The sequence below is a fragment of the Hippoglossus stenolepis genome, chromosome 12, assembly GCF_022539355.2.
Source record: "Hippoglossus stenolepis isolate QCI-W04-F060 chromosome 12, HSTE1.2, whole genome shotgun sequence".
In the NCBI taxonomy this organism is placed as follows: Eukaryota; Metazoa; Chordata; class Actinopteri; order Pleuronectiformes; family Pleuronectidae; genus Hippoglossus; species Hippoglossus stenolepis.
This window is the reverse complement of record NC_061494.1, coordinates 1,630,902-1,657,918: the sequence shown is the minus strand read 5'-3', so window position 1 is coordinate 1,657,918 and position 27,017 is coordinate 1,630,902. Positions and strand designations below refer to the sequence as shown.

The following is a 27,017-nucleotide window of genomic DNA, read 5'->3' as shown; positions in this document are numbered from 1 at the left end:
GAATGCAGTGCATGGATAAACGCATGGTGTTTCTTTAATAATCAGATGCTGTCTCTAGCATGTATCACAGAACATAAAAACCCAGCATTAATATGAGGGCGTCAAAAAGAAGAAACAGTAGGAAGATGTATTTTGAAGTAAAGCAGCTCCTATTGATGCCTAATCAGCTGTACTCACTGTTGTTTTCTTTATACGTTGACATGTTGTGAGCATGTGTTTACCTGGTTTTGTAATGTACATGTGTTTGTCTGCATACTACACAGTGTTGTCGCTGAGTCACTAAACCTCAAGTCTGAGTTGAGCCGAGTCAGTGGTGCTTGGGCTCTGGAATTGAGTAATACAGCAGTCGTACTGTGTATGTGTGATAAGTGTAAGGGGACTGGGGTTTGTGTCTTGGTTCTCTTTATATCTCATGGCCAAGGAAAGCCAAGTGTCCATCCGTCACCACAACTAATAATAATAACAAAGGTTCAGCAAAGGAGTATTATTGTAACCAGCTTTCTAAAACAGTTGTGCAAACACACTCACCAAGCACATAGCTTAATTATGATTGAAAATGTAGGTAAATTACAGCTAAAGCTAAAACAAAAGATTTGACCATTATAGACATGTGATAGACATCGGGTAAATTCCAATAAATCTTTTTTCTCGAGTTCAACCTTGGTGAGGTTTGACAGCAGTTTTTGATGTTGACCAAAAGTATGGCCTTGACATATCTGAGAGAATAAAGAGCTAAAGAGTAAAAAAAATGTAGGAAACTAAATAGCCTATTAGCTGCTATCCATTTTTTATCTAATATAAACTACTCCACAGAGACATTTAGGAAACAGCTATGGGACAGAAGAAGGCAATACAAAACTTTCAATAATTTTGCATACTGGTTAGCCTCTCTTAAAAGGAAGGGGAAAAGCCTGCTGTCAAAATGTAAACCTGAGTCCTCAATCTCTCTCAAAAACAGAAAAAAAATCTAAAGGCAATGAATGGCCCAAATGTGGATAATGGAGCGCATATTAGGACAATCACTCCTCAAAGGTATTCATGGTGTGTCATGATTTTTGAAAGTCATAGAAATCTTGAAAGGTTGGTCTTTTTGTTCTTTCCTCTTTCCTAAATCCTGATCTGACAATGACTTACTGCAGGATGCTGCAACCACCACACTGTCGTCTAGCAAATGTGCTGCACAGTATTATGACCAAAAAGCTTTTTTTTTGTCTCATCAAACAACAGAAACATTAAAGGCATTTAAAAAAAATTGGGGAAATACACATATTTGCTTTTGCTCCAAGGGCTGCTAAACAAACTGGTAAACATCAGCATATCAGCACTGTTATTATGACGATGTTTTCTTACTTGTTAGCTTAGCACTGCTGTGTCTATAAGTACATACTCAGACAGCAGCTAGTGTGCCTGACTCTGACTTTCTGTTTGGATGTATAGATTGGTAGTTGAACCGTGTTTCAATCCCAGGCTCCCACTTGCCGAGGAATCCTTGGGCAAGATACTGAACCCTTAATGGCTCCTGAAGGCTGTGCAAGCAGTATATGATTGATGTGTGATAGAGGAAGTGCTGCCCATAGATGCACTGTATGGATGAGTGCCAGAATGGGGGGATGGCCAATCTGTAAAACGCTTTGAGTGGACTAGTGGACAAGACTAGAAAAGCGCTACATAAATACTGACTTTTTTTTAACTTGGACATTCCAAGTGTAAATTGCTGGTAGGAGTATTTCTAAACTTTTAACAGGGATGGGCTAGCTGTTTGCTGCCCTCAGGTTTCTTTTACGCTAAGCTAGACTCACCTCAAAAGTTGTCTCTCCTCACTCATAAAAGGAAAGTGTAATAGAGTATTTTCCAAAATGTTTTGCTCTTTTACAACTCATTAGGTGTTAATGTAATTCTGAATAGCAAGGTGGTGCCTCCTCCCGCTCTATGTTGGGCTTTAGCAGAGGGCAGTGTGCACACTTACAGCTGGGCTGCTCTGATTGATGTTCACCATGACTGGTGTATGTATAACTGGTGAATTTAGTGTTGCAGAGAACTGGCGTTGTGTGGACAATGTTTTGTATTGTAGACTAGTAGCAGTGTGGATATGCTCCTTCAGTTGATGTGTGTCAACTGACTAAGCTAACTTGCTATCCTGGGACTCTAACTACATGCAGCTTGTTGTCTGTAGTAAGCTATTGGGTAGAAAGAGTAACAAGTATGATAAATGCTAATCAATGGGAAACAGAAGGTGAAAAACATGGATGCATAAGACGTATTACTCTGTGATCAGATTTCAGTAGTGTTGAATAAATCAATGTGATGCCAGTTATCAAATCAATGACTAATAGAGATTTAGATGAGAAAGATTTAATATGAATATAGTTTTGGTAAACATATTTGGCTCTGTTGAAGTTCTTTGTTTGAGTTAAATTTTTTCTGTCATTTTCTGTTTACTTTTAATTTTATAAATCTAGGTTGTCAGGGAAAGACACAGTCTGTGTAGAATTTGTCGTGGGTGGTAAGACTGCAACTCTTCCACCTGGTCTTAACTCTGAGTTGTCAAGGCTTCGGCTGTCTTATCCTAATTGAATGAGGTCTTCCCCAGAAAGTTTGCTAATCATGCCCACATTGTTTGCTGGACACCACCTCGACTGCCAGCAGTTCATCCATCATATGCACTTACCATGTCCTCACTGGTTGGATTAGGTAGGGGCCCAGAGAAAACTAGTTTCTGACAAAAAGGAAAACTCAAGGATTCGGAAAACACAGACCAAGCCAAACCCTCCTGCATGCCTAAATCTGAGCCGACGCCTTACTTTCATAGTGCATGAAGTATTGGCATGTTTTTGTGTGTGTTTCTTTCCTGCAACATATTGTATGTGCTTTGTATGTCTGTATTTTGTGTTAAATCTTAAACTGTTTCATTGTCGTTGTTTGTGCCAGCACAATATTTAGTTCCCCCACTTCTCACTGTAAAAAATATGTTTTGCTTTATGTAGTCTGGTGATTTAGAAAAAAGTTTAGACTGTAGTGTTTAGGGCACAATTCTGTACAGGTGAGAAGGGGACATTTTTTGGTGAAAGGGACCGCTTTATTTCTCCACTCTGTCCTCTCTTTCTCCCATGTATATGTCTCCTACACTCTGGTGCACCACTTCCTACACCTCCCCCCTCCTCCTTCTATCCACCTTCTGCGCTCCTCTTCAGCCGACACTCCTGCCATCCAAGAGGAGAAGGGGGCTTGCTTCCGTTTGGTCAGCTCAGGGAGACAGTGTTTGCACCCAGTTTCTGCCCAGCTGAGTAAACAGCTCTGCTGCTGCAGTGTGGGCAAAGCCTGGGGCCCTCACTGTGACAAATGCCCCCCTCCAGGAACAGGTAAGGTCTCCAGCCACATCAGACATTCATCCTGTCTTAATGACAATTAAAGGCCCCAAAATGATTATGCCCTGGCAAATGTAATACCAAAAACCACTCAGTTATCTTGCAGTTTAGTTTGGCCTTGCAAACAAGACACTGACTGTAATGGAAAAACTGACATTTTCACCTCAGTACATCTGAGGCTCAGTAGACCAGTTTCCTGCAGAACTTTGTTCCTCCTTCAAATTAGTCACACAAGTAGAGGAATTGAATTCCAATTATCTAGTGTGTAAATTATTGGAAGAGATTTTAGCCATGCAACACTTTCTGCCACCACTGGGCCTTGGTTTTGACTAACCTTGTGAAATATCTCAAAATCTTTGTGTTTGGCACCGCATTTGGTCCAAACATTCATGGCCCCTAAACAATGAATGATAAATTATTAATTAATGGTGGTTCCCTGACTTTTCCTCGTCCACCACAATCAGCATTCTGTTTGTGGTTTTGACAACTATCAGATAGATTGACATTAAATTTGGTACAAACATTAAATGTACCCCTTGTAATGTACTGTTATAATAATAATAATAATACATTTTATTTATAGAGCGCTTTTCATAACCGGGTGCTGTTCTTTTTATTCTCAACCAGTACTTTGGGGCATGACCAGCCTCAGTGTGGTTAGTGCTAATTTGGAAATGTGCTAACTCAATAAATTAAGATCGTGACCATTGTAAAAATCTGCTGGTTGAGATTTTTGTTTTTGACTGGAATGTCTCAAAAATCATTGAATGGTTTCCCCCTCAGGATTCATTTAAATAATATGGTTATCCTTTTACTTTTCATCTAGAACCATAATCAGGTCAAGTTCAGTGTTTATGTTTGAGGTTGATGAGGTTTATGTTTGAGCTTGATGCTGGTAGAACCTCTCAAAGACTGAGGGAGTACTACACAGCAAACTGAGATACAAAAGTACAGTCTGTGATATTTCTTTATAAGCAAGGACACATAAATTGTTGTTTTTGTCAGAAATATTATCATGATGGTTCCATAATATGGTAATCTTCTGTCTTGACATAATATTTTTATAACTAATAACACACAAATAATCTATATTTTTTTATCCAAGTGCTGTTTTAAAATTTATCAAAATTATGGAGTAGCACAATATAGAAATACTCTAGAAATCCAACTTGTTTTAAAGTCTATGACTCCAGCATGTAATAACAACCATTGAGACATGGAAGAATAAAGCCATCATGTCATCAAGCCTATGAATACATGTTCAAAAAGAAAGAAAGAAAAAATCTCTCATTCTTTTATCCTGATGCTTTTTACCTGCATGGGTTTATCAGCTTGGCTAAGTAGTTGCTTTTAGAAAATTAGCTAAGCCTTTACAGTAGCTTTTTTCACACCTGATTTTACTACTTGTCTACATATCTTTATTTCCACACAACTCATCATGTTAATTAGTCAGACGGTTGTTAATTTCAGGCATTGCAGTTTGGTGCATTCTGAAAATGCATCAATGCCAATGCAATTACATTGATTTTACATGGTTTGTCTGTGTAATACGTGTCTTCTTGTAAACCTCATATTTTCTCAGTTATGTGTTGCAATGCAATGTCTGAGGTTTATGTGGAATATACATAATACATATTGGCTTTAGCTGTGTTTTTTGTAGGGCAGATTTAAAGCAACAATATTACATTAGTTATTATATCAGTTAATTAAAATGAGGTCACATTGAAAGGGAATGTGATTTCATTCAAGTGGTAGTTCAGTAGTTTGGGGGAATTTCCAATTTCCCAGTGTCAGAAACCATTAAATGCTTTTTGAATGTCCTTGATGCAGACTGAAGTTATGACAAACTATTTGCTCAATTGTTGTGGTTTCTTTGGGATCAGCTGGTCAGTCTGAGCACATTTGCTTGCAGCCAAATGCAGAAATGACAATGGTATTGGCATTCAGTAATGATTTGATTCAATGGCAGAAAGCTTTGCTGTGAGGGGACTGTGACTTTCATCAGGCTGCCCCCTGAGAGGCAGGCAAGAAAAACAGAGGTTGAGGACTGAGAGAGTGCATGGTTTCATCGGGTGTTAGGGTTGGGAAGAGGTGTGAGTGTGTGTTGGTTACGTAAATGCAGTTTCATAGTGAGAGGCACAATATATATAAAAACTGAAATTAGTAAATGTTAATAGTAAAGAATATCCCTTACAACATTCATAAAAAAAAATGAAGACAGCTTGTGCGTCAGTCAATATTCAAACAAAACCATGTTCATTTCCATAGTGAAGAAAAAGAAAAAAGTGAGAGAAGGAAAAGAGACTGGACAAAGTGTAAGATACTGTAGCTATGATACAGTATAGTAAAGCCAATGGTAGTGAAAGCAACTCACTGCCATTCATTCAGAAAAAACATTGTAATCTGTGTATGGGTTGTAATCAGGGTGTGGATAGTTGTAGGTACTAAGGAGTTGGCTAATTTCTATATCATCTTGGGTTGTACCAGCTTGGTACTAAGGGACGCTCCTTAGAATTTTAAATTCTTTCAGTGGTGTCTCTATCTCTTCAACTTCTTTTTCTCTTTCCAGGCTGACTAAGCTTGGGCAGGTTATATGCGTGTGTGTTTGTTTGGTCATTGTCTATTAAGAAGGATGTCCATGTCCGTCCTTTCTGGAAGTAGTCTAGGAGCTGTGCATCTTTGAGCAATTTGTAGATCAGGTGCAAGCCAAAGGAAGGTTAGTAAATAAATAATGTTGTGCTCACTGGTGTGTGTGGTTGTAGATGGCAATATAAGTAATGGCAGACAAAGTGAGTGTAGAATGCAGGAAAACTCTAGGTGATTAGGATTTGTGGAGTGGTGAGGACTCAGTTTGTTAAAAATCACCTGCTTTGATAATAGGTGATCCAGGTCGTCTTGCTCCCTCTAAAAACTGTATAGATCATGCTGGGTGAGTCTGTTCAGAGCCACATTGTCTCACCCAAGTTTTTCGATTATGGTAAATCTTCCCTTGGGATCTACTGTAGGCATTCTGTTTATGAGAGAGCATTGATGTTAATTACTGACTCCCCTTCCCTATGAGTTATAGTACACATGGTGCTACACAGTGTCAGAGATTCGGTTGCAGCCATATTTTTTGAGGTAGATAAATGTTTGTTGAAGTTAAGTTCTCTGCCTCTTTGGCAGTAGAGCTGAAACCTCGAATGTTCCACGGGACTAGTTTCATAGACATAATTTCTGGCTGAGGAGATGAACTTTGTTATGCATGGTTAGGGCTTCTATCCTGATATTTTTAGATATATTACATGCCTATGTAAAGTAATGTAATGGAAGGTCCTTCCAAGCCGGTGCAAAAGAAATGTTGTTTCTGGTTTCCTCTGTTATGTGACGTTCTTGTTTCATTATTAATAAATTAATTATTCCTTTAAAATAAGACACTGTCAGCATTTTGGTGGTTCAGCAATGCTTCTTCCAGTCCCTTGTAGGCTGGTGGCTTTTTTGTAGGTCACCATTCTCTGTTCTGTGTGTGTGGACATGACACTACAGAGCAAGGCATATGCAGAATGTCTGGTTTGCTCAGTCTTTCTAGTGGCTTGAACTCTGCAATAAGGTACTACATAGCCAGATTTTTTTGGGCTGATCTGCTGATTTGAATGTCAAGAAACGAACTAAAGAATGACGTTTATGCACAAAAAATAATTAGTTAGATTTGGTAAAAATAGTTACTTTTGGACAGTACTTTCTTTAAGTTGAAGGACATTTGTAGTCATTGATTGTTAGTTTGAAATAGAAAACAAGGTTTTGTTTTTTTATTACACAAGTTACCAAGCTCTAGTCCCACCTACCCTGAGGCTCTGTGAAACAAATTGGCCTGAATCCTCCCTGAAACCTGATCATTTCTCAGGTTTTGCTGGAGAACTTACTCACTTTAACGCACATTTGTTGACAGTTCAATTTTCCCATTGTCATCATAACAAAATGTATCCATCCTGTTTAAGAGAGATTCCAGCAACTCTGTCCTCTGAGAAAAAAAACTGACAATTACACGGCAGCTGAGATTGCAGATCCTGAAGATAATTGGTTACACACAGAGAAGTGACACATTTATATTTCAACTGTCGATGCTTAGGAATCACATAAACTTGAGTCGGGGAAAATACAATTGGACATACTGAAGTTGTAAATTTAAATTGAGATACACTCAAACAGAGGAAAGTGGATAACAGGACAACATAAAAACTACGTCTGCCAGAGTAGTTTTTATGTTGTCCTGTTATCCACTTTCCATCCTATACAGTAGAGCCATTAATAGGCAGCCCTGCCAAATATCTTATCACATGGGAGACGTGGTTTGTGTTTAGTTACCGTTGTTGAAATGAAGAGAAGAATCATCTGAAAAAGAAAGTGGAGATTTATATTATGCCCTGAACAAAGTTTCATGTTGTGGTCAATATGAATGATGACATTTTTGATAACCAGTTGTATTTTTTTTTTAATCCAGCTAAGTTCAAAGAGATCTGTCCTGGTGGAATGGGCTACACTGTTCTACCAAATCCACCTGTCAATAAGCCGGTCACTGTTTACCAGCAGCCCATTGACCTGCAACCCCCCCAGCCCCTGCCAACGCCAGGGAGAACGGTGGAGGCTTTTGGGAAACCAGAGGAGATGATACCAGGTGAGCATTTGTTGTGTAATTGTACCAGTGCATGTGGAACATTGTTAGTTTAACATCACATGTTTAGCGCTGTGGCTTAGTACAAACTCGATGTTTGCCAAATGTTTAGTGTTTGGGGTAAAGTTTCTTAGATTTAAATTGCCGTATAAGCATGGTTTACATGAATAAAACTGATTCCAGGCCTTGTCAGGATTGCGATGGCAGCAGTGTGAGTCAGACAGCCCATCATCTTTTTACCAAGGATTTTCCTCCAGCTTCTCCTGGGTGTCCCCAGGAATTCTTGGTGCAGCTGGGAAATTTAGTACCTCTAGTGTCCACCAAGGTCTCTCCCACAAGTCTGTCATGCCCAGAACACTTATAGAGGAAGGTTGCCAGGACATTAAACAGTTACCCACACTACATCTATTGGGTCCTGTCAGTGCTAAGGATTGCACAGAGAGAAAATTTGCGTCATAGTAGCTGAGCGTATGTGACACATTCACACAGTCTTGTCTTATTTTGACTGAATGGATAAGACTCCTCTTGCTATTACTCTGGGGACCTCTCTGCCTCACGTTACTGAAAAAACCCTGTGTCCTTTGGTCTTCTCTCAAATCTTTGTACAAACATCAAAACCTAAAGATGCAGCAATTATCCCCTGTTGGTATAAACAGAGAAAATCGACGAATAATAAAGCTGAATCAAGCAAATGTGACTGACTCAAAGTTGAAATTCTTAATACGTTTTAAATCATTTTGTCCAAGATGAAACCCGTGAACTGCCTGTTGACAAAGGAAACAGAAATCTAGGTACAGACAGTTTTACTGAGCTATAGGTTAATAATCATCTTTTTATTGATTATTTGGTCAAATGCAAATTTCCTGACCTCAGCATTTCAGAAGAAACACATCTCATCTTTTGTGACTATTTCACACATACAAATTCAAGCCTGATGGGAAAATAGCTACTGAATAATAACTACCTAATAACTACCTTTTTTCTGTCATTTTATTGATCAGTTATGTTATTGAGGTGATTTATTGCATTTGACTGACGTGAAGGGAGTCAGACTTGTTTTTGTTTGTTAGACTCCTACCAGGGCAGGAAACTACATTCTAATTCTGTTAATTATGGACTAATATAACAAATGATTGTTCTTCAGCTGTACATCTAACTTCTAAGTGTCCAAACACTGACTCACTGTCAAACAAACTTCTGAAGGATTGCATTTAAGGCAATGCAGTGGGAGACATTTGTCATGCTTCTTGTTCCATAATGAATGAACCTGTTGTTGGAATTTATCATTGTCACAATGCCAATATCCCAATTCTGAATGTCTACACCGTTGGATGAACAGCAAGCTCACTTCTGCAAATTACAGCTTTGAAAGAAAAACACTAGAAGTCCTGATTTATAATCCCTCCTGCGTGTGATTAGGAACCCATGATCTTAAAAGAAATGTCCCTATTTTGACATTTGTTTGTAGAGGACAAGGATTTAAGTCCTTTGGCCCACTTCACACTCCCTTCAAACACAACCCAGCCCACAGGCCTTCAAGAGAGGGACCGAGAGGGGGGGAAAGACCTGGCTGAGAGAGAGATGGGAGCTTCAGCCTCTCCTGTTATTATTCAGGACATGCTTGGCAGACATCAAGGGAAGGAGAAACTGTGCAACATCTTAGCCAAAGCCAGACAGAATCCAAATTGCTGCTAAGCTTCTCTGGAACAGAGGAGTACTGAGTTTTCCAGGCACACAGGACAGGCCTTAAAAACAATTTGACAGAAATCTACCACCCAAAACCTGCGTGGATTAGTGTTTGGGTATAAGCAGAAAGTAATATGGCACCTGGCAGCCATACAGATTGGCATTGTGGCACCGCAGGAAATTGTTGTGGGTGGGAGGAAGACAGAAAGATTTTTTTATAAATGCATATTTATATTATGGTCTGCAATGTTTATGACCTTTTCACAACATGAAATATGGGCCTATTTAGCAACAGGTATTTATGCAATAAAGGTGATTCTCATAGTTGATATTTATAGATCATGCTTAATATAGATCATGGAGGACCATTTTTATTCTTGTCATTACAGAAGAATTGAATCAATTAATTTTGTAAAAGTTGAAAATAGTCACGTTAGCTATTGTGTTAGAGCTAATGCGACTTAAAGGGATAGTTCACAGAAAAATTCAAATTAACTCATTATCTACTCACCACTATTCTAATGGAGGGGTGGGTGAAGTGTTTGAGTCCACAAAACACTTTAGGAGTTTCAGGGGTAAACAGCGTTGCAGCCAAATCCAATACAATTGAAGTAAATGGTAACTCCTTCTTCAAACGTAAAAAAAAGCCTCTAAGTCATTAATCGTCATCCAAGTGTCTGTAAGCCCCGGCATTCAAATTAGACTTGAAACAGCGTCATTTACAGCATGTTTTTAGCCTAAATGTCTGCTACCAGAAGAAGCATTTGGGCGGAGTGTGCGGTGTGTGCATGCAAACATGAACGTGGCTCCAGGGGGGTATCAGAGGACATTTGGGATGTAAATGATGCCCTTTCAAGTCGAATTTGAACGTCAGGGCCTACGGAAACTTGATGTTTTTTTCAGTTTTTGTTTTTTTACGTTTAAAGACGTGGTCACCAGTTACTTCCATTGTATTGGAGTTTGCTGCAACACTGTTTACCCCTGAAACTCCAAAAGTGTTTTGTGGACTGAAACACTTTACCCACCCCTCCATCGAAATTCTGGTGAGTAGATAATGAGTCAATTTTTATTTTTTATCCCTTTAAATATATTGGTGAGCTAACCTATTGTCTGACGTATTGATTTTGACTCGATTCCACATACACCATTCTGCTTCCTCAAACTTTCAAGTACTCCAACATGTTTTTAATTGTGGCTGTAGTAGTCATCAACAAATCTTCAGTTACACCAATGCTAAAAACTGCAGTGTCCAAAGGTTTTTGGAAAAAAATCCACCCATTTTATAGAATGAAACTAATAGACAGGAGGTAATAAAAGACAACTAATATGTTGGGACAAACATGTAAAATATCTAGTTTCCTATACTTGGAATAACAGTTTAAACTGTTACTTAAAACATTAATTCAAATTTCCCATGATCAATACATGCGATGTACGGCATATTATGTTACAAACCCACATTTTTGCTTCTTTTTTCCCTTTGGTCAGTAGCAACAACTGCACCAGATCAGGTAGGTTGGGTGCTTTCAAGAGCCAAACTGTAGAAAGTGTGCATGCACAGACACACTCCCCCCCAGCCACGGAGGGGTTGCAGAATCACCTTTGCATGAAGTCAGCGCCACTGCTGCATGACTTTGGCTGGTCAGCGCAGGGAGTCAGAGTATGTGTACCTTTGATGTGCATGTGTGTACGCAAGCAGCAGTAATAGATGGCCTGAAATCCTGGACTCCGTTCCAAAGAAATCCAGACAGAGGTCTGTGCAGAAGCAGCAGGCAGTCTTTGCTTCCTGGCTTTGCTCTCTGAGCTGTTCATTCTTGCTTTGTTATTAAACTCCAGCCGAGTTGCCATGCAAGCTAAATGCTAATCTGCTTCCAGGCACAACATCTGTTTTGCATGTCAGACAGTGTGCAAAGCTTAAATGATTACTTTTGGACTGCAACATATGCATACAGTGCTTTGTTGACCTTGTCCCTCTGGTATTATTGTTTGTCTTTTCATTGAAGGAGCTGATAGTTCCTGTGTTTAGTGATAGGCCAGTAGTTGAACCTATCCAGCCCCAGCTATCTCCAGGGGTGTCCACTGTGAAGATGGAGGCAGCCTACCCAGGTGTCTGTTTCTCTACGCTTTTTATTTTGTGCTAAAGCGGCCAGATTTAGGCTGTCCGTCTCACTTGTACTCAAATTTATTTATAGTTTATTAGAATCCTAACATGAGCACACATAGTTTTAGCTTAGTCTGTTAGGAAAACAAGTCTCAGCTCAGTGTGAGGATGTGTGATATTTTAACAGTGGCAATAGACGTTGTTTTATAATGCATAAAATATGTAGTGTTTTATAAATGTAACCCACTAATAAAGTCTTAACTCATTACAAAGCTTGTTGAAATTGGAATAGAAAAATGCCCCACAATGATGGTTACAAACAAAAGCTAGTCAATACAACCATAAACCATGAATGCGCACACACTCAATACACACAAATGGACTTAAGGATGGTGAAACAGTTTTATTAGAGTGATATACTGGCATATGTGAGGTGCTTGTTCTCAGTACATAAGAATGTTATCAGGCTCAGCAGCTTCACTCACATTCACTCCATGTTCCTATTTTCCTCAGTCTTCCAGTTTGGGTGATTACTGAAGTCTGTTTCCAGGAAAAAACGTTCTACTATTACAACCCAACCACTTAGAGGTTCAAAGCCATTGTATTGTATTGAGTCCTTCTTTGCATAGCTGTAACCTTGGTTAAGTACGGTCCTCTGCTCTCATTATGATCAGTGTGTTTTAATCCAAATCTGCTGCAGACTCTGAAGTTTTGCCTCACCATTGGTGGAGCCAAAGGATGGAAGAGTTTAGCTATCTGAACTATTTGTCTGCCCCCCTGAACTTTCAGTTGGCAAAGTCAGTTAGAAAAAAAGAGGCATTACCAACCACTCTGCAGAAAGCAAAGTTGTGCTGTCATGCACCTTTTTTAGAATGGATATCTTTCGCATTTGTGTGAATAGGAAAGTGGTCTCAGACTTTTGGACTGTGTATAATAACTGCTGCACAGACTTCATCTATATAGACATACTGGCTGTTGAACTAGGTTCTGGTCTCCTTTTATGAATATATACCACCTCCCCTGGCTGCCAACATAAATGCACTGCAGCACTGCTCCACACTGAATATGAATGGAGAGGAAGCAAGACCAGATCTGTAGATCACTTACAGCAAAAATTGGCCAGTGACGACGGAAAGTAGCATAAATTGCAATTCAAAATGCAGACTACACCCATCCAAACGTCAAAAGGAGCTTCTTTGTATGAAGAGCACATCTGCTGGAGCAGAACAGTCATCCTTTTCTACTTTCTACTTTAATTTGTGAGCTTTCATTTGTGAGCCTCTGGGCTCCAGCTCCAGAGTTTATGCACACACCGTAGGCCGAGAGTCATCTTCTTTCAGCAAGAAAGTTAATAAGCATATTTTCCAAAAATGTTGAATGTTAAACTAAACCTTAAATGTTGTCAAGGCCATTTTTTTGAGGTGCTGAGCTGCCAGTGTCATAATGATGCAGTGGGTACATACAGCAGGGTATCTTCTCCATAACAATACAAATGTACAAGTATTTATGCCAAATATAGTGTGTGTCTGCTAAGAATGATTATGCGGATGTATTCAAAAGTCACTGTGTTATATTTGACAAAGAAAATGTGTTTACTATATAGTAAAATATAGATATGATGGACTAAATGTCTGTAACTGTGTGTTTTTGCTTTGGTAGAGGTGGTCGAGAGGAGTTCTCCACCTGCACCAGTGGAGATCCTCCCATCTAACGCAGGCCAGGACATCGCCCCCACCCAGTCAACTGGTAAAAATAAAACATTCCTTAGTCTTTATTTTATTTTCTTACATCACAGTTTTAAAATGTTCTTTTCCCCTTCTAGTTTACTTAGTTAAAGTTGCCCCAGCTTCTTGTTAAGCCGGATTAGCTGGCTTGCTAAAATGTCAATTAGAAAACTAATAGTAACTTCATTGGAGACTAGAAAATAAGTCAAAGGAAGAGGTTGATATTTTGAAAAATATAAATGTTTCCTGGCTCTTCATTACTTTAAAGGTCAGACTGTCAATAATGTTTCATTGTGTCAAGCAGCTCAGATTCATGTATCAGACTTGATCATTTGAACTGAAAAAAGGAATTCTCTCTGCTACCTCGAGTGGATTGTGAAAATTATAATTATTCTACTGACATTCATTGATTGTAGTCATGAAATGTTGTGACATGGTCTTTTACACTGTGGGTAAGACAGCACACAAGGATAGTTAGTTAGGGGGAAAATATCTATCTCTATTTCATGGGCATTAGTGAGAATGCCATCACAGTTACATAAACAGCTTGAATTGAAGAAAACATGGCAAATTACTATTTTTGGTAAAATGTTAATGACTATGACTTTACTTCTGTTCATTTAATTGCATTCTCCCCCTGTTGCCTGAGGCTACATTGTGGTGCATGTTGCCAACTTGTGGTTCTTTTATATAGAACAGTTTACTTGTGGTACATTCATTGTATGTTGTGCTTCATTCAGCTTTTAAAAATATTTTTTGAGACCCATTATTAGTTCTTAAACTTCTGCTGCATTCATACTTTTCTCTCTCTCTTTTCGGTCCCAGAGGTGGATGAGTGTCAGATCAACCCTTACATTTGTGGCCAGGGGATTTGTTACAACACCGCTGAGGGCTACATCTGCCACTGTGAGGAAGGATACCGCCTGGATGATGCCCAAACCACCTGTGTCGGTGAGTTGTCCATTGGTCACAGTCAGTTGAGGTCAAAGGTCATCTTCTGCAGCTGGCTGGCTTCATTTATACCAAGCTATGTTTGCAGAGAGTTTGAAGCTTCCACAGTTTTTTGTTTCAGACTCACAGTATCTGTTTCTCTGTCATGCTAAGCTAGGTTTGTCCTATACATAACATTCACAACAGTCGTGTGAAATGAAAATGTTATCTGGGCTCAAAAGACACAAAGAGTCAATGTTTTTGTGTCCCACAACTATTAGGGATGGTCATCTTGACATTTTTTTCTCACTGATAACTGACACTTGTTAACTGACAACTAGCTGGTAACAGAGTGGACAAGCATAAACAATACAACGTGAGGATTCACATATCACCACATATCTGTTAATAGAGCAACAGGCCAGCACAGTTCACCATTCACCAGCTGTCTTTGTCAATTTGTCCCACTACAGTTGCATAATGTTCATGACAACATAAAAACCTCAAACTAACCCTCTCTCACTCACTGGTCATAAGTAGTTACAGGACTTCCAACCCATCCAAGTTTTAACCATCCTCAGCAGGCAGGCAGAGCACAGTGTAATACCTGCATTCCCTTGTCACTCAAATGAGTTTGCTGCATTCACGTTCAGTGGGCGATCACAAGAATCAACATGTTCACACGTTGTGGGTTTATTGACCTCATAAGTGTCCAGCCTTTAGGATAGCACTGATGAAAAATACTTCCATGATAGTTAAAGTACCTTCTGATGGGTGAACTGAACTTCACATAACACAACCAATAAGACACAGAGGCTGTTATTTTGTATCTTTGTATGACAAATGATTTAAGTGTGGACCTTTCTTTTATATACTGTAAATGTCTTATTACAAATGATATATGCTGACATTAGTAGCCACAGCTAATAACGTATGATGTTCATTTCAGTTCTAACTAATGTTGTATGCTGTGTGCCGTCCAGATTTAGATGAGTGTTTGGAAAGCCCATCTTTGTGCGTTGGCGGTGACTGCAGGAACACAGAGGGCAGTTTCCTGTGTGTGTGTCCATGGGGATTCCTGGTTGATGAAGAGGGAACCAGTTGTGTTGGTAAATATTCAAAACTTCTGCTAACTTATGTATTTTCTCATACATAAACCCTTATATATACACACATATGCAGCACGCACCCAACAGCTGTAGAAGAGACTGATACAAGTATTTTAAAAGTATTTTATATTTGATCAATCGGTACTTTAATTCATTTAGTTGGTGTTGAGATAATTGTCTAACTGCCATTAAATGAAATTAAACGTGATGAGGATGTACATGTCACTGTTTTGAGGTTTAATTTGAACTACTGTTACAAACAAAAAAATGAAAACACAAATTTAATTGTAAGAGAGTTATTCAATAGACCTTTCCTTCAACTGGAAATAAACAAGACTTAAATTCTACAGCCTTGCCAGCAGCAGCCTGTCACACTACAGTGTTCAGAGAGGTGGCTGAAGCAAAACAATTCTTAGTAATTTTCTTTTGCTCCGAGCCTTACCAGTTTTGGGCAAAACATTTTTTTCCATTTTATTCATTGTCGTTTTCATGAAAAATCAAGTCAAATATAATTAAAAAAAAAAAAAAAACTAAAATACAGTATTTGTAGTATTTATTCATTATTTATTTATTTTAAATATGAGATTTATAGACTTATATATTCTAGGAGGAAAATTCTCATTCTGATCTCATCCATCTTGTTTGTAAGAGACCTGGAGTTGACGAGGAACAGACTCGGGAGCGCTGGTCTGTACGCGTTAGCTTTTAGCCTAGCCTGTAGCCTAGCACGTAGCTGTATACTATATCTCTGGGGTACCCTAGGATCTCCAGGGCAATAAAAGTGTTGAAACTGAACCTGTAAACATAGGCTTTTCCAGCCTGACTGCCGTAAATCGTTGCTCTGACCTGTAATCTAACCGGACCACAGACGTTGAGAAAAGTTTATAGAAAAAAGCCAATTTTATCCTGGATTGGCTCATTTGTTGTTTGTTGTAGGCCTACAAAGGCAGACAAATTAAAATAAGTTTAAACTGTTTAAAAGTCCGTATAGAGGCTTTAAAAAAACTAAAGAAGGTTTGAAAGATTTTCTCATATTGCTTCAGACATTCAATAAAATGTGCGGTTTTTCAGTTCAGAGTGGAATTATGGCCTCTGTCTGTGATAATTACTGAAGGTAAGCACCTCTCTGAGATGGGAGAGGAAGGAAGTAAAGATAATGAGTTGAGCATGGGTGCCAGGCGGCATTGCAAGTTGACCCCTTCAGTCAGTTCCATCTGAATAATTGGCAGTGTTACACATATTTGTCATGAAAAGCAGTTTGTTTGGAAGAACAGCATCCTTCTTTTTTAATCCATTTAGAAATTGATGTTTTATGATATGAAGATTCATTCAGTGTAGGTCAACCTGCATGTCACAGGTCTATGTGTCCACATCCTGGCTCAGTGATGCCTGAGGACAGGCCAGGAATGCTAGATATGATATAAGAGTTAGAGTTTGTGCAACTAAATCATGTTAAAGGCTGCAGTGCACTAGAGGATAATCAGGGCGATTTTAGGCCCGATTTTCCACTTACGATAATCGCTGGCTGGCTGGGGGTCACCCGGTGCTGATTATCTGTCCAAAAAATAATAATCGGAAATATCGAAGATGTTTGATATTTACGTTGATCGGCTCCAACAGAAAGAGCACGAGAGAGTGAGCTGACCGGGGAACAACACCAACTGGATGTTGCGTACTCATAGCCGCTAGCTGCTTGTTTTTTTCTTTTTTTTAACTGCAAAACAGAACACACTACGTCGGTACTCCTCCAGGTTTGTTTTTCTTCTGAAGTCACGTTTAATCACGTGTTCCACACTCCAGTTCAGAAGGTGGCGGTAATGTACCTAAAAGTTGTTGCCAACCACCATCAAAAATGAAGAAGAGTTTTTGTGAGATTTCAAGTCTCTAGAAAAATTTGAAATGTAATTTTTCTTTATGTCGGTGGTCTCCCAAATTTTTTTAATTCGACACAGGTTGAAGATCTTTAATTCGAAGAAGTTTGAAGCAGCCCTAAGAGGCTGTGGCCTGTAAATTCACTACTTCTCAGCAGAAAGTACCGTGACCTCGGAGCTTGACCAATAAACTACCACCATCTCACTCAGACTCGGTCTTGGTCCAGGTCAAAAGGACTGGGTGACTTGATGAGTCAAATAATTTTACCCTGGAGAAGAGCGTTAAAGTGAGGAGCGGTCATTCTGCAGCTACTTCTGGGAACCAAAATGTTCCCTGATTGACACATGAAAAAACAATGCTTAACTTAAAGATTCCAGGTCGACTGGTTCATGTATTTTTTACACATGTATATAGATATATCTTGGAGGGAGAAGCCTTATACGATTTCATTGTACCTGAGTATGATGATAATAAAGATCTTGTATCTTTGACTTTCAGGAAGCAATAAGCACTACTGAATTAGCACTAATAAAGCATAACTGTTCCCAGTAACATGATTTACATCTGAGAATTACATTTTTTTATGTACAAAAGGTTTTGCTAGACAAAAGATCAAGGGGCTAACTGAAAATATTAGAATTCCTTCTTCGACCATGAATATCTTTCTCCATGAAAAATCTTTATAAATCATCCCCCAAGGGTCAAAAAACAAATTTCCTGACCATATTTTCTGCCAATCAAGCAGTCAAGATACTATATTGGATTCTGGACCAGTGTGTTCGATGGATATGGACAGATTGATAAGGACGGTATGTACGGTATGTACAGCCGCAGCCTCTGACGCTGGTCAGTATTCGGTCAAATACATCAGCTCAGCACACTAAGTGCATACTAATAGAATTAGAAGTCTATGGAATTTTGGACGACACCAGCCACCACACTGTTAAGCAGCGTCTGCACCACCCTCCTCCCTACTTCGCCCCCGTATTGGGATATAAATATGAGGCAGTCTGTCATTACGTGGTTTCCTGAGATTTCAACGCAGTTTCTCCCCACCCACCAAAATGATACTGAATTAGGACTGTGAGGGCAAACAGGCCTGATGGTTATTTCCTCTGAACTCTCCTCCCCTCAGCTGTGGAGGGATCAGGGGTTTTTTGTGAGGCATATGCATGCTGAAATACAACCAAAATAGTTTAATTCAAAAACAGGCTCAAGAGCAGGACTTTTTAGACGTATTTTAGAATTCTTAAAAGGAGTTATTACACTGTGGGTCAAACTCAACCAAGCAGATTGTCCTACCATACATATTTAACTGCTGAACCTTCTTGCACTGGTGCTGTTGTTACGTAGAGTTATAGTACTGTAAAGTTTAAGTATTCACTACAGTCTTACGGTCATATTTCCAAAGAAAGCTTAGATATACTGCATTCAGGGGCAGATAACCTTTTCTATCAAGGATAAACAATTTCAATTTTATTTCAAATGTGTTTTGTCAGTGAGCATTTTCAAAATGATTAAATTATAATACTGTACATTTGTAGAGATGGTGATACCATATTAATGTAAAAAGGTTGTACCTGGGATTGGACCACAAAATTACACACATTGAAAAGAAAATGCACGGAGCCCCCCTGGTATCAGGTGAAGAAAAAAAAAAAATCTGTTCCTTCGGTTTAACTAATGAAGTCCTTCTGCATGCAGAAGGGGGACGTCCTTACAGGCGTGGCTTCTGCCACGCAATGTTAACTAAATCCAGTTTATCCACTTAAGGTCAGAATTAAAATGCCAGATGCATCTGAGAGTAGAAACACAATATAAACACAACAGTATAAGAGCTGTAGTTACCTACAGTCATGATATTTACAAATTTTCTCAAGTCCTCATGTTCACATCACCTTGTATCACCCAATTGCATGTGCAATGGAACAGGATGTAAACAGGTTTCAACTCAGACATTTCTGTTTTCATGTGTGTAGCCACATATGAAGGGCAGGGACTGTTGTGTTTTGTCCCTGAGGTGATATTTCCATTACATCACTAAAAGCTTTTTGCTGTGATGAGGTAAATGGAGAGGAATTGTTGTTGGTTATGCTTAAGGGTCATTTAAATGTTTACAACATCCTTCACAGGCCATCATTTAATTACCTCTAGACTTTGTACTTGTTTTTGTGTCAATGTGTCAATTGCTATTTTTAATATTGTATTTATTATTCATGTAAACCACTGAAATTTTAGATAAAAAAACACAACTTACTTTCCTTTTTTAATACTTTTCTAATGCAGTGGCCGGAAGTGTTTAGCAAGGTGTCTGATGTCTTATGAAAACAAGGATCCTGCTACGCTTCTTTTAGCCAAAACAACTTGCTAAAACAAATCCTCACCTCTGGTCGTGTCATGCATGTTACAAACATGTCTAGTTTGATGCTGCTTGTTTGTCTGCTTCATCCCAGGGAATTTTCTGCTGTGCTCTTCAGTTTTTCAGTTTCTTGTAACTTTAGTCAAGTCATCTGCTCTGAGACAGTTCTATGACACAAACTGATGCTTTGGGACAATTTCACTTTGTCCAGTTCGAACAGCTCTCCTGCAGCAAGAATTTTCCTTCAAAGGTTGCAGCGTCTTAGCTACTAGCTCGCTCACCACAGGACTCTCTTGCATAATACTGTCCCTGTCAGAATGTGGTGTGGTGACTCTGGCAGAGAGCATCTGAGTTTGGCATGTTTGGAGGTGTACTGATACTCAAGATTGGGCTTTTTCATCACTGCAACCGCTTCCCCACAAACAGCACAACATCTGCTTTTCTTTTCATTTGCCATGATGCTTGTCAGTGATGACACTTAACGGCTATATGTGTTTCTCTCAACCTGACAGGCCTACAACTATAGGGGATCACCCTGAAGTACATGATTACTTTTTTTAAAGTTATTTTTTCTTTTCTCACAGAAAAGGTGACATGAGAACTTTTTTGTTGGATTTCTGAACTGCTTTCTTTGTATTTGTAGTGGTAGTTTAGGCATTAAAGCTTCCCATCGCTACGTCATATTTCTGTCAATTACAGATTTCAGAGTGGCCATGTATGGGATCAGTGTTGATAAGACTTACTAGCACAGCATGCACATACAAATGCATACATGGAAAGAAAAGCTTGGACCACAACACACACGATTTCATTCTTTAATCAGAATGCAAAAACTCCATTATACATAGAAACAATTTTGGGGTTCTTTTATCTTAATCTTAATCCCTGGTATGCAGACTACAAACAATTTGAATTAGCAGTACAACTGATAACTGTTGCTTGATTAAAAATCTCTTAAACCGGGGTCTTCCTCGAGGCTTCTGTCTTAATTTTGATAAACAGGTGTTGTTAAGGGCAGCATTTATCAGATTAGAATCATAGCTAAAGTAATAACTAAATCAAAGTTAAAGTCATGTTTATTTAAAAAGGATTTCTTGATTGGGTTTGATCCACTCCATCTTTTTCTGATTACAAATGGTCCTTTGGTTTCCCAATCCAGGATTAATTATAAAAATGAACTATTTCTCTACAATATGCTCTGATTCACTGATCACCTGATCTCATATTCTGCCCCCACATCACTGAGGTTATCACTCAGTCTTAAAACTGATGAGGACCAGATCTTCTCTGTATCTCCCCCCAAGCTCTGAAATAGCCTCCTGGTCCTCTCCCACTGTCTATGATTTAAAATCTAATCTAGAATAGTACCCTTTTATTATCTAGCATTTAATTCAACCTGAATTTTTCCTCATGATTCATATCCAGCTTATCTTATCTTATGTTTTTTTTAAATGTATTTATTTGTGTTGATTTGTCTTACGTTGATTAATCTTAGTATTTTCAAGATTTCCACGGTTCTCATTCCTGGCTATGTGTGATAGAATTCTTTTTGAAAGATTTCATATATTTTTTTCAGATATCGATGAATGCATAAACACAACAGTGTGCCCCTCTGGCATCTGTTTCAATGTGCCAGGGAGTTACAACTGTGGCTCTTGTCCTGATGGCTTCGTGGCACAGGGAGGCCAGTGTGCAGGTAGGTCGAACACTTTGTGTGCACCTTACAGTATGTGTGTATGTGTACAGTGGTTTCAGTAAGTTTTCAGACACATTCACTGTCTACACCTTGTAATTAAACATAATGATTTACTTTTGAGTGGGAAAACTACAATTTTATGTCTATACAAAACCAATATGATGACAAAGAGATAGAAATAAAAGACAAAAAAAATGACATAGATTTATTTGCAAATTAATTAAGAATTAAAACTCTAAAATCAGTTTTTTACAGAAATGATTAGCCCCTTTGCTGCGCACCCCATACACTGGTCAGCCACACCCTGTTTGTTGAAATTACACTTATGGTAAACTAAATCGACTGGACTTAGTTAGGACACTTTCTGAAGCCACTGAATGTGAGTGGAACCTTATTGCAATGCATATCTTCCTTTGATTCAAATCATAAATGCATCTTTAACAAAGTTGGACTGAACATGGGAGAAATGCATCCTTGGATACATTAAAGTGTAAACTGGTTCTTCTCAGTGCCATACTTAGGTCACATCTAAACACACAAGTCCACCCCCACTATAATTCGACTATAGATATAGTACAGATATTTGTTTATCTCTATCCCCTCAGTTAAAAGGAATGTCCAATATGTTACTTGCACATTAAACTGAATGTACCATTCTTGGAATAATTAGATTACATCGTAACCACATGGTGTGTGATTTTTTTGCCATCAACACATTCAGAAATTAGGTCAGGAAACACAGGCATAATAAAAAATCACCAATAAAGCAGTAAAACCACTGAATCATTCCAAAGAACACACAGTATGGGCCTACATTTTCCTGGAAGTGATGTTATTTCTACCAGAAACCAAAGGTGTTCCCATTTCTCCTCTTTCAGTAGTTTACTGCTGCTTTTATCCCACTTGACACAGCATTAGCTGTGAGGTTTTGACTGTATGCTACCACATCATGCAAGCCAGGCCAAGCCACAGTGGGGTGGCAGTGGATGATGATGGCAGTGAGAGGAAATAATAAGGCCATGCAACAGAGTCCTTTATAAAAGTTAATTACACAGCTCGCAGATGTTTGTGTGACACTGCCAAATATGTCACATCCTCTAGAACTGTGTGTGTGTGTGTGTGTGTGTGTGTGTGTGTGTGTGTGTGTGTGTGTGTGTGTGTGTCTGAAGAGTAATTCCACATATAGTAGCTTATTTTTAAATGCTGGTATTTGTACCTCATTCACCCATTCTGAAAGTTTTCTTCAGGTTATTTCCCGAGGCAGTGGTAGATGATTGAAATACAGACTATAAAGTTAGAGTACCTTTGAAAATCCACGATGTAATGAAGGGTTTTCATTTTCTGTTTTGAGACTCTTGCCAAGATAACTTTTCAACTCTATTTAGTAAGGTTGAATTTTCATTACTCAAGCTTCCAGGTCTATCAGTTAAGATAACTTTCCTTTGCACTCACAACATTTACTGCAGGACAAAATCACTAAAGACACATTTTTATAAGAATGTGGTGTCATTATAATAATAAAATAATACTTGATTCACTTTTCGAGATGATCAGTCAAAGGTCAAGGTCAAAAAAATATTGTGTGAAAAACACATTTTCCAACATATTTCCGTTAATAAAAAGGGAGAATCTAAAGTTATTAATAATCAGAAAATTATTCCCCATCATTTTATAAGTGAAAATTACATCATAATGTTTGTTAATGCATTGCATTTTTGCAACCTATAAGATTAGAGACGCTAATCTACTGATGTATCTCAGTATAATTTACCAAATATTCATCATCATCTGATATATATTGTGTCACAATGACATCAAGATGACAATAAAGTAAAGCCAGCAATGCCTGATTGGGTTGTATACAGCACAAGCAGGGAATGCATCGTCCCTCTGATGCTTTTCGTTTTGTTGTCATTTACAATGTTTTGTCAGAACCTGTCGTAGTCAGAAAAACTATACAATATAAACAACGTAATAACCACAAATGTCATGTGACAAGTGTAAATTCACAATGAAGGAGACTCCGACATAGAATACAATAAAAACAGGTTCAGGACACAGGTCGGCCAAGCTAGAATCCTTGAAACAGGAATACTTAACACAAAGGATATGCTCCCTGAGTTCTCGACTCTACAGATGAACTGGCTCAGAGGGAATGGAGAACAGAGGGGGGGAAAGAAGACTCAGGCAGTGGAGCATGCAATGACAGTATCATTTAACCGTATAAACCTGTTGCTGTTGGTAATTCAGCCTCAGACATATAAGTAGATCAGCTCTCAACGCGGTGTCACTCAGACTGTATAAATCAGAGCTTCACTGCTTCCTCCTAAATATTGATTAACCAAGATCATTTACTGCACTTATCACATTCTCTGCTGTTAAACAACGAAACTACAGCTCAAAAATGTTATAAAAATCTATTGCTTTCTCCTTATGTGTTGTTTTAGATATAGATGAGTGCCAGGATCAGCGGGTCTGTACCAGAGGCCACTGTCTGAACACTGAAGGCTCCTTTATCTGTGAGTGTGGGCCAGGCTTCCGAGTGTCAGCGACTGGAGACGAGTGTGACGGTATGATATGGAACACCATCAGTGCTAGGTCCATGATTGAAACAGCAACTCGCTTACCCTTCTGTATTTATTATCTACTGTAGCATCTGTTGTCAGCTTTTTAATAGAGAACTTGGATTTGGCGTCACACAAAGCTCTCATCGCTAACAAAGGGAAATATATATCACAATGCTAGTGTTGACCAAAGATGTTGACTGGAAATTCATCAACGGACCACAGCCTTGTAATTATGAGCCTCTCAGGTGTCCAGGAGAGCAGGAGCAGACAGGGATCATGAGAAATGAAGGAATAACAGCCATGTGAAGAGGGTTGGTGGAGAACTGGGCAGGTGTGGTGGTGGGTGACTGCTGTCAGCTTCACTTAGATAACATAACTCTCTCATAAGAGGATATAACAAGACACTACACAATCTTCCAGCCGGAGAAAGCCCAGACTAGTATGTCTGGTCACCAAACTACATTTGAAAACATACACAAGTGACATGGTGAGTCTGCCTGATGCTGCTGCTCTTCTTTGTGATGCTGCTTACAGAATGACACATCAAACTAGATTAGAGGTGAAACAGTTCTACGTCACATCAATGTTGTATAATAATGGAAATTCATTGCATTCTCAACTTTGCCATTATTTAACTTTTTTATAACACAGGAAAATGTACTTATTTTTAGATAATTACACACTTTCATTTTTTTATTTTGTGTGGTTTGAGTCAAACTTAGCCTACTACTAAATTAATTTCTATAGTAAGGAATAAAAGAAATGTGCAAAATGGGGGCAGCTCACCATTACACGTATCTTCACCCCCTTCACCCTATCCCTGCACTCTGATTGGCTGTAATTGGCACCGATTCATCTATATTTAGCCCCTTGTATCGCATCTTCGACGAGTTCACCCATATCGGCCAATTGAACGCTGATTTGGCTCTGATCTGGGTCTTTTGTTGGCAACTTCCAAAAATCGTCAGTGAGTGAAACATCTATTTAAAAATTGTGTAAGCTGAACCAGGCATGGGGCCATTTCACTTTAACTTAAGATATGTATGTGGATGTAACTTGTTTATGGTAAAAAAAATAATGTTATGTGAGCCCATTCAGTTTAGGGTTAACCCCAAGACCAGATGTTTCATCTTTTCAAGGTAGAAACAAAAGAGAATCTAAACAAAACTAATTTCAATGATGAGAGAAAGAATTAAGGCCTGTACATTTGATCCTGCTGTCTAATAGTTTGATCCAATTCAACAGTCATTTACCTAGTTGGTATGTGAGATATTTAACAAACAAACTCGACTGAATATGTGATCTGAATATCAATCAATCACATTTTATTTGTATAGCCCATATTCAAAAATCACAATTTGCCTCATAGGGCTAAATATCCTCTGCCCTTAACCCTCAAAAAGATTGAGGAAAATGACCCCAAAAAACCTTTAGCAGGGATGAGATGTACAGAAGTGCAATAGATGCCATGTGTAACAGAACATGTCAATAAAACAACAATATTTACTATATTTGTGAGAAAAGACAGTGTCTAACATAAATGGAGAATTGTATCAATGTCTAAAGTATTTATACAGCAATGTCTAACAGAGGGGAAGGGAGCAGCAATGACAATTGTAATGAGTGCTGCCAATATATGTGAGTAGGCCTATTGTATATCTAAGCATCATCTAGTTGTAATCATAATCCACACCACGATCATGATCACGATCCAGGATCGCAATTGTGTGCAACGATAAAGCACGATGACGCTGTGGAAGAGAGGAGAGGAGGAAAGAGAGGCTCCATGTGTCACATGTCCCCTGACAATCTAGGCCTATTGCAGCATAAGAGCTTGTCATGGTGATAGTGGAATGTATCTGTACAATAATTAACATGAAAATCTGGAACCATAACACAGTGCTGGTTTACCCCTATTGTCCTGTGTCGTGCAAAATAAAAGCCAACTGCATCATTGATGATCCTCTGACAGGAAAAGAAAGGGGTTGGGGGTGAGGGGTAGATGTAGAGGAGGATAAGGCAGAACTGTCTGTGGTGACCTGGAGTAGCTCTCTCTCCCCTGTGCTGGGAGAAAGATTAAATTCAGTTGAATCATGAATTAACTTGTATAATGAATAATATGGACTGACTGTCGGGTGGCTGTGGCTGAGGGGTAGAGCGGTCAGCCTCCAACCAGCAGGCGGCTCAAATCCCAGCCCGTGCCGAAGTGTCCTTGGGCAAGATGATGAACCCCGATTGGCCCCTAACAGATGTTGAATGCACTTATTTGGATAAAAGTGTCAGCTAAATAACATGTAACTGATAACTGTATGATGGGTGGTAGCAAACCACATAACAAACCTCACCATCACTGGCTTGAGCGATTTCTCCGCTGGCATCACAGTGGAGATACAGGGCAGCATGTTCTACAAACACGTTTTATAAACACAAAATATGAAGATGTGTCAAACCAGGTTGGTCTTTTACTGTGCAGTACACACTGTGACTAAAAAGTGCCGTTAGCTATTGACAGGGAGGAACAGTGAAATCCCAAAATACAAAAGCCATGCAATAAATCGTCAGTGCATTGATTTAACTCTGGTTATTTGTGAGTCAGGAGTTTGTGGTTGGGTTAAATTGTACTGTGATTCCAGGTTTGGCCTTCTGTGTTTTAGCCGCGCTCATTGCCTACTATCATGATCACTACTATTCACCAGCTAAACATAAGGAAGGAGAATAATAGGCTTTGGTGTAAAGATGAATGACGCATCTAAATATTAAATATCAAGTATATGCGTGCTAGCCTGCACTTTTTCCTACTTGGAATTTTGATGTCATTTGGAGCCACAGTCTGTACAATAGTGTTTGTGGTGCATGTCAATATATGCCCCCGTCCATTCATGAGTCTTTCACCCTGTTTGTATAGCATCATAATAACTAAACAAAGCCAGACTTACAGAAGAAAAATGAACACTTGA

The 27,017-nt window shown here is 38.9% G+C and overlaps 1 protein-coding gene across 5 annotated transcripts in view; it reads left to right on the top strand.

Moving 5' to 3' along the window:
• Window positions 1–27,017, top strand: part of ltbp1 (latent transforming growth factor beta binding protein 1) — a 121,682-nt gene that overhangs the window by 69,717 nt on the left and 24,948 nt on the right. For 2 of the 5 annotated variants that reach the window (XM_035171962.2, XM_035171957.2), the window contains 9 exons: window positions 3,192–3,359; window positions 7,846–8,019; window positions 11,191–11,213; window positions 11,706–11,808; window positions 13,463–13,549; window positions 14,353–14,478; window positions 15,441–15,566; window positions 21,374–21,493; window positions 23,941–24,063. In XM_035171962.2, coding sequence (XP_035027853.1) covers window positions 3,192–3,359; window positions 7,846–8,019; window positions 11,191–11,213; window positions 11,706–11,808; window positions 13,463–13,549; window positions 14,353–14,478; window positions 15,441–15,566; window positions 21,374–21,493; window positions 23,941–24,063 — 1,050 coding nt within the window. The remainder of the gene's footprint in view (window positions 1–3,191; window positions 3,360–7,845; window positions 8,020–11,190; window positions 11,214–11,705; window positions 11,809–13,462; window positions 13,550–14,352; window positions 14,479–15,440; window positions 15,567–21,373; window positions 21,494–23,940; window positions 24,064–27,017) is intronic. The other 3 variants (XM_035171958.2, XM_035171961.2, XM_035171959.2) reach the window with 3 other exon arrangements.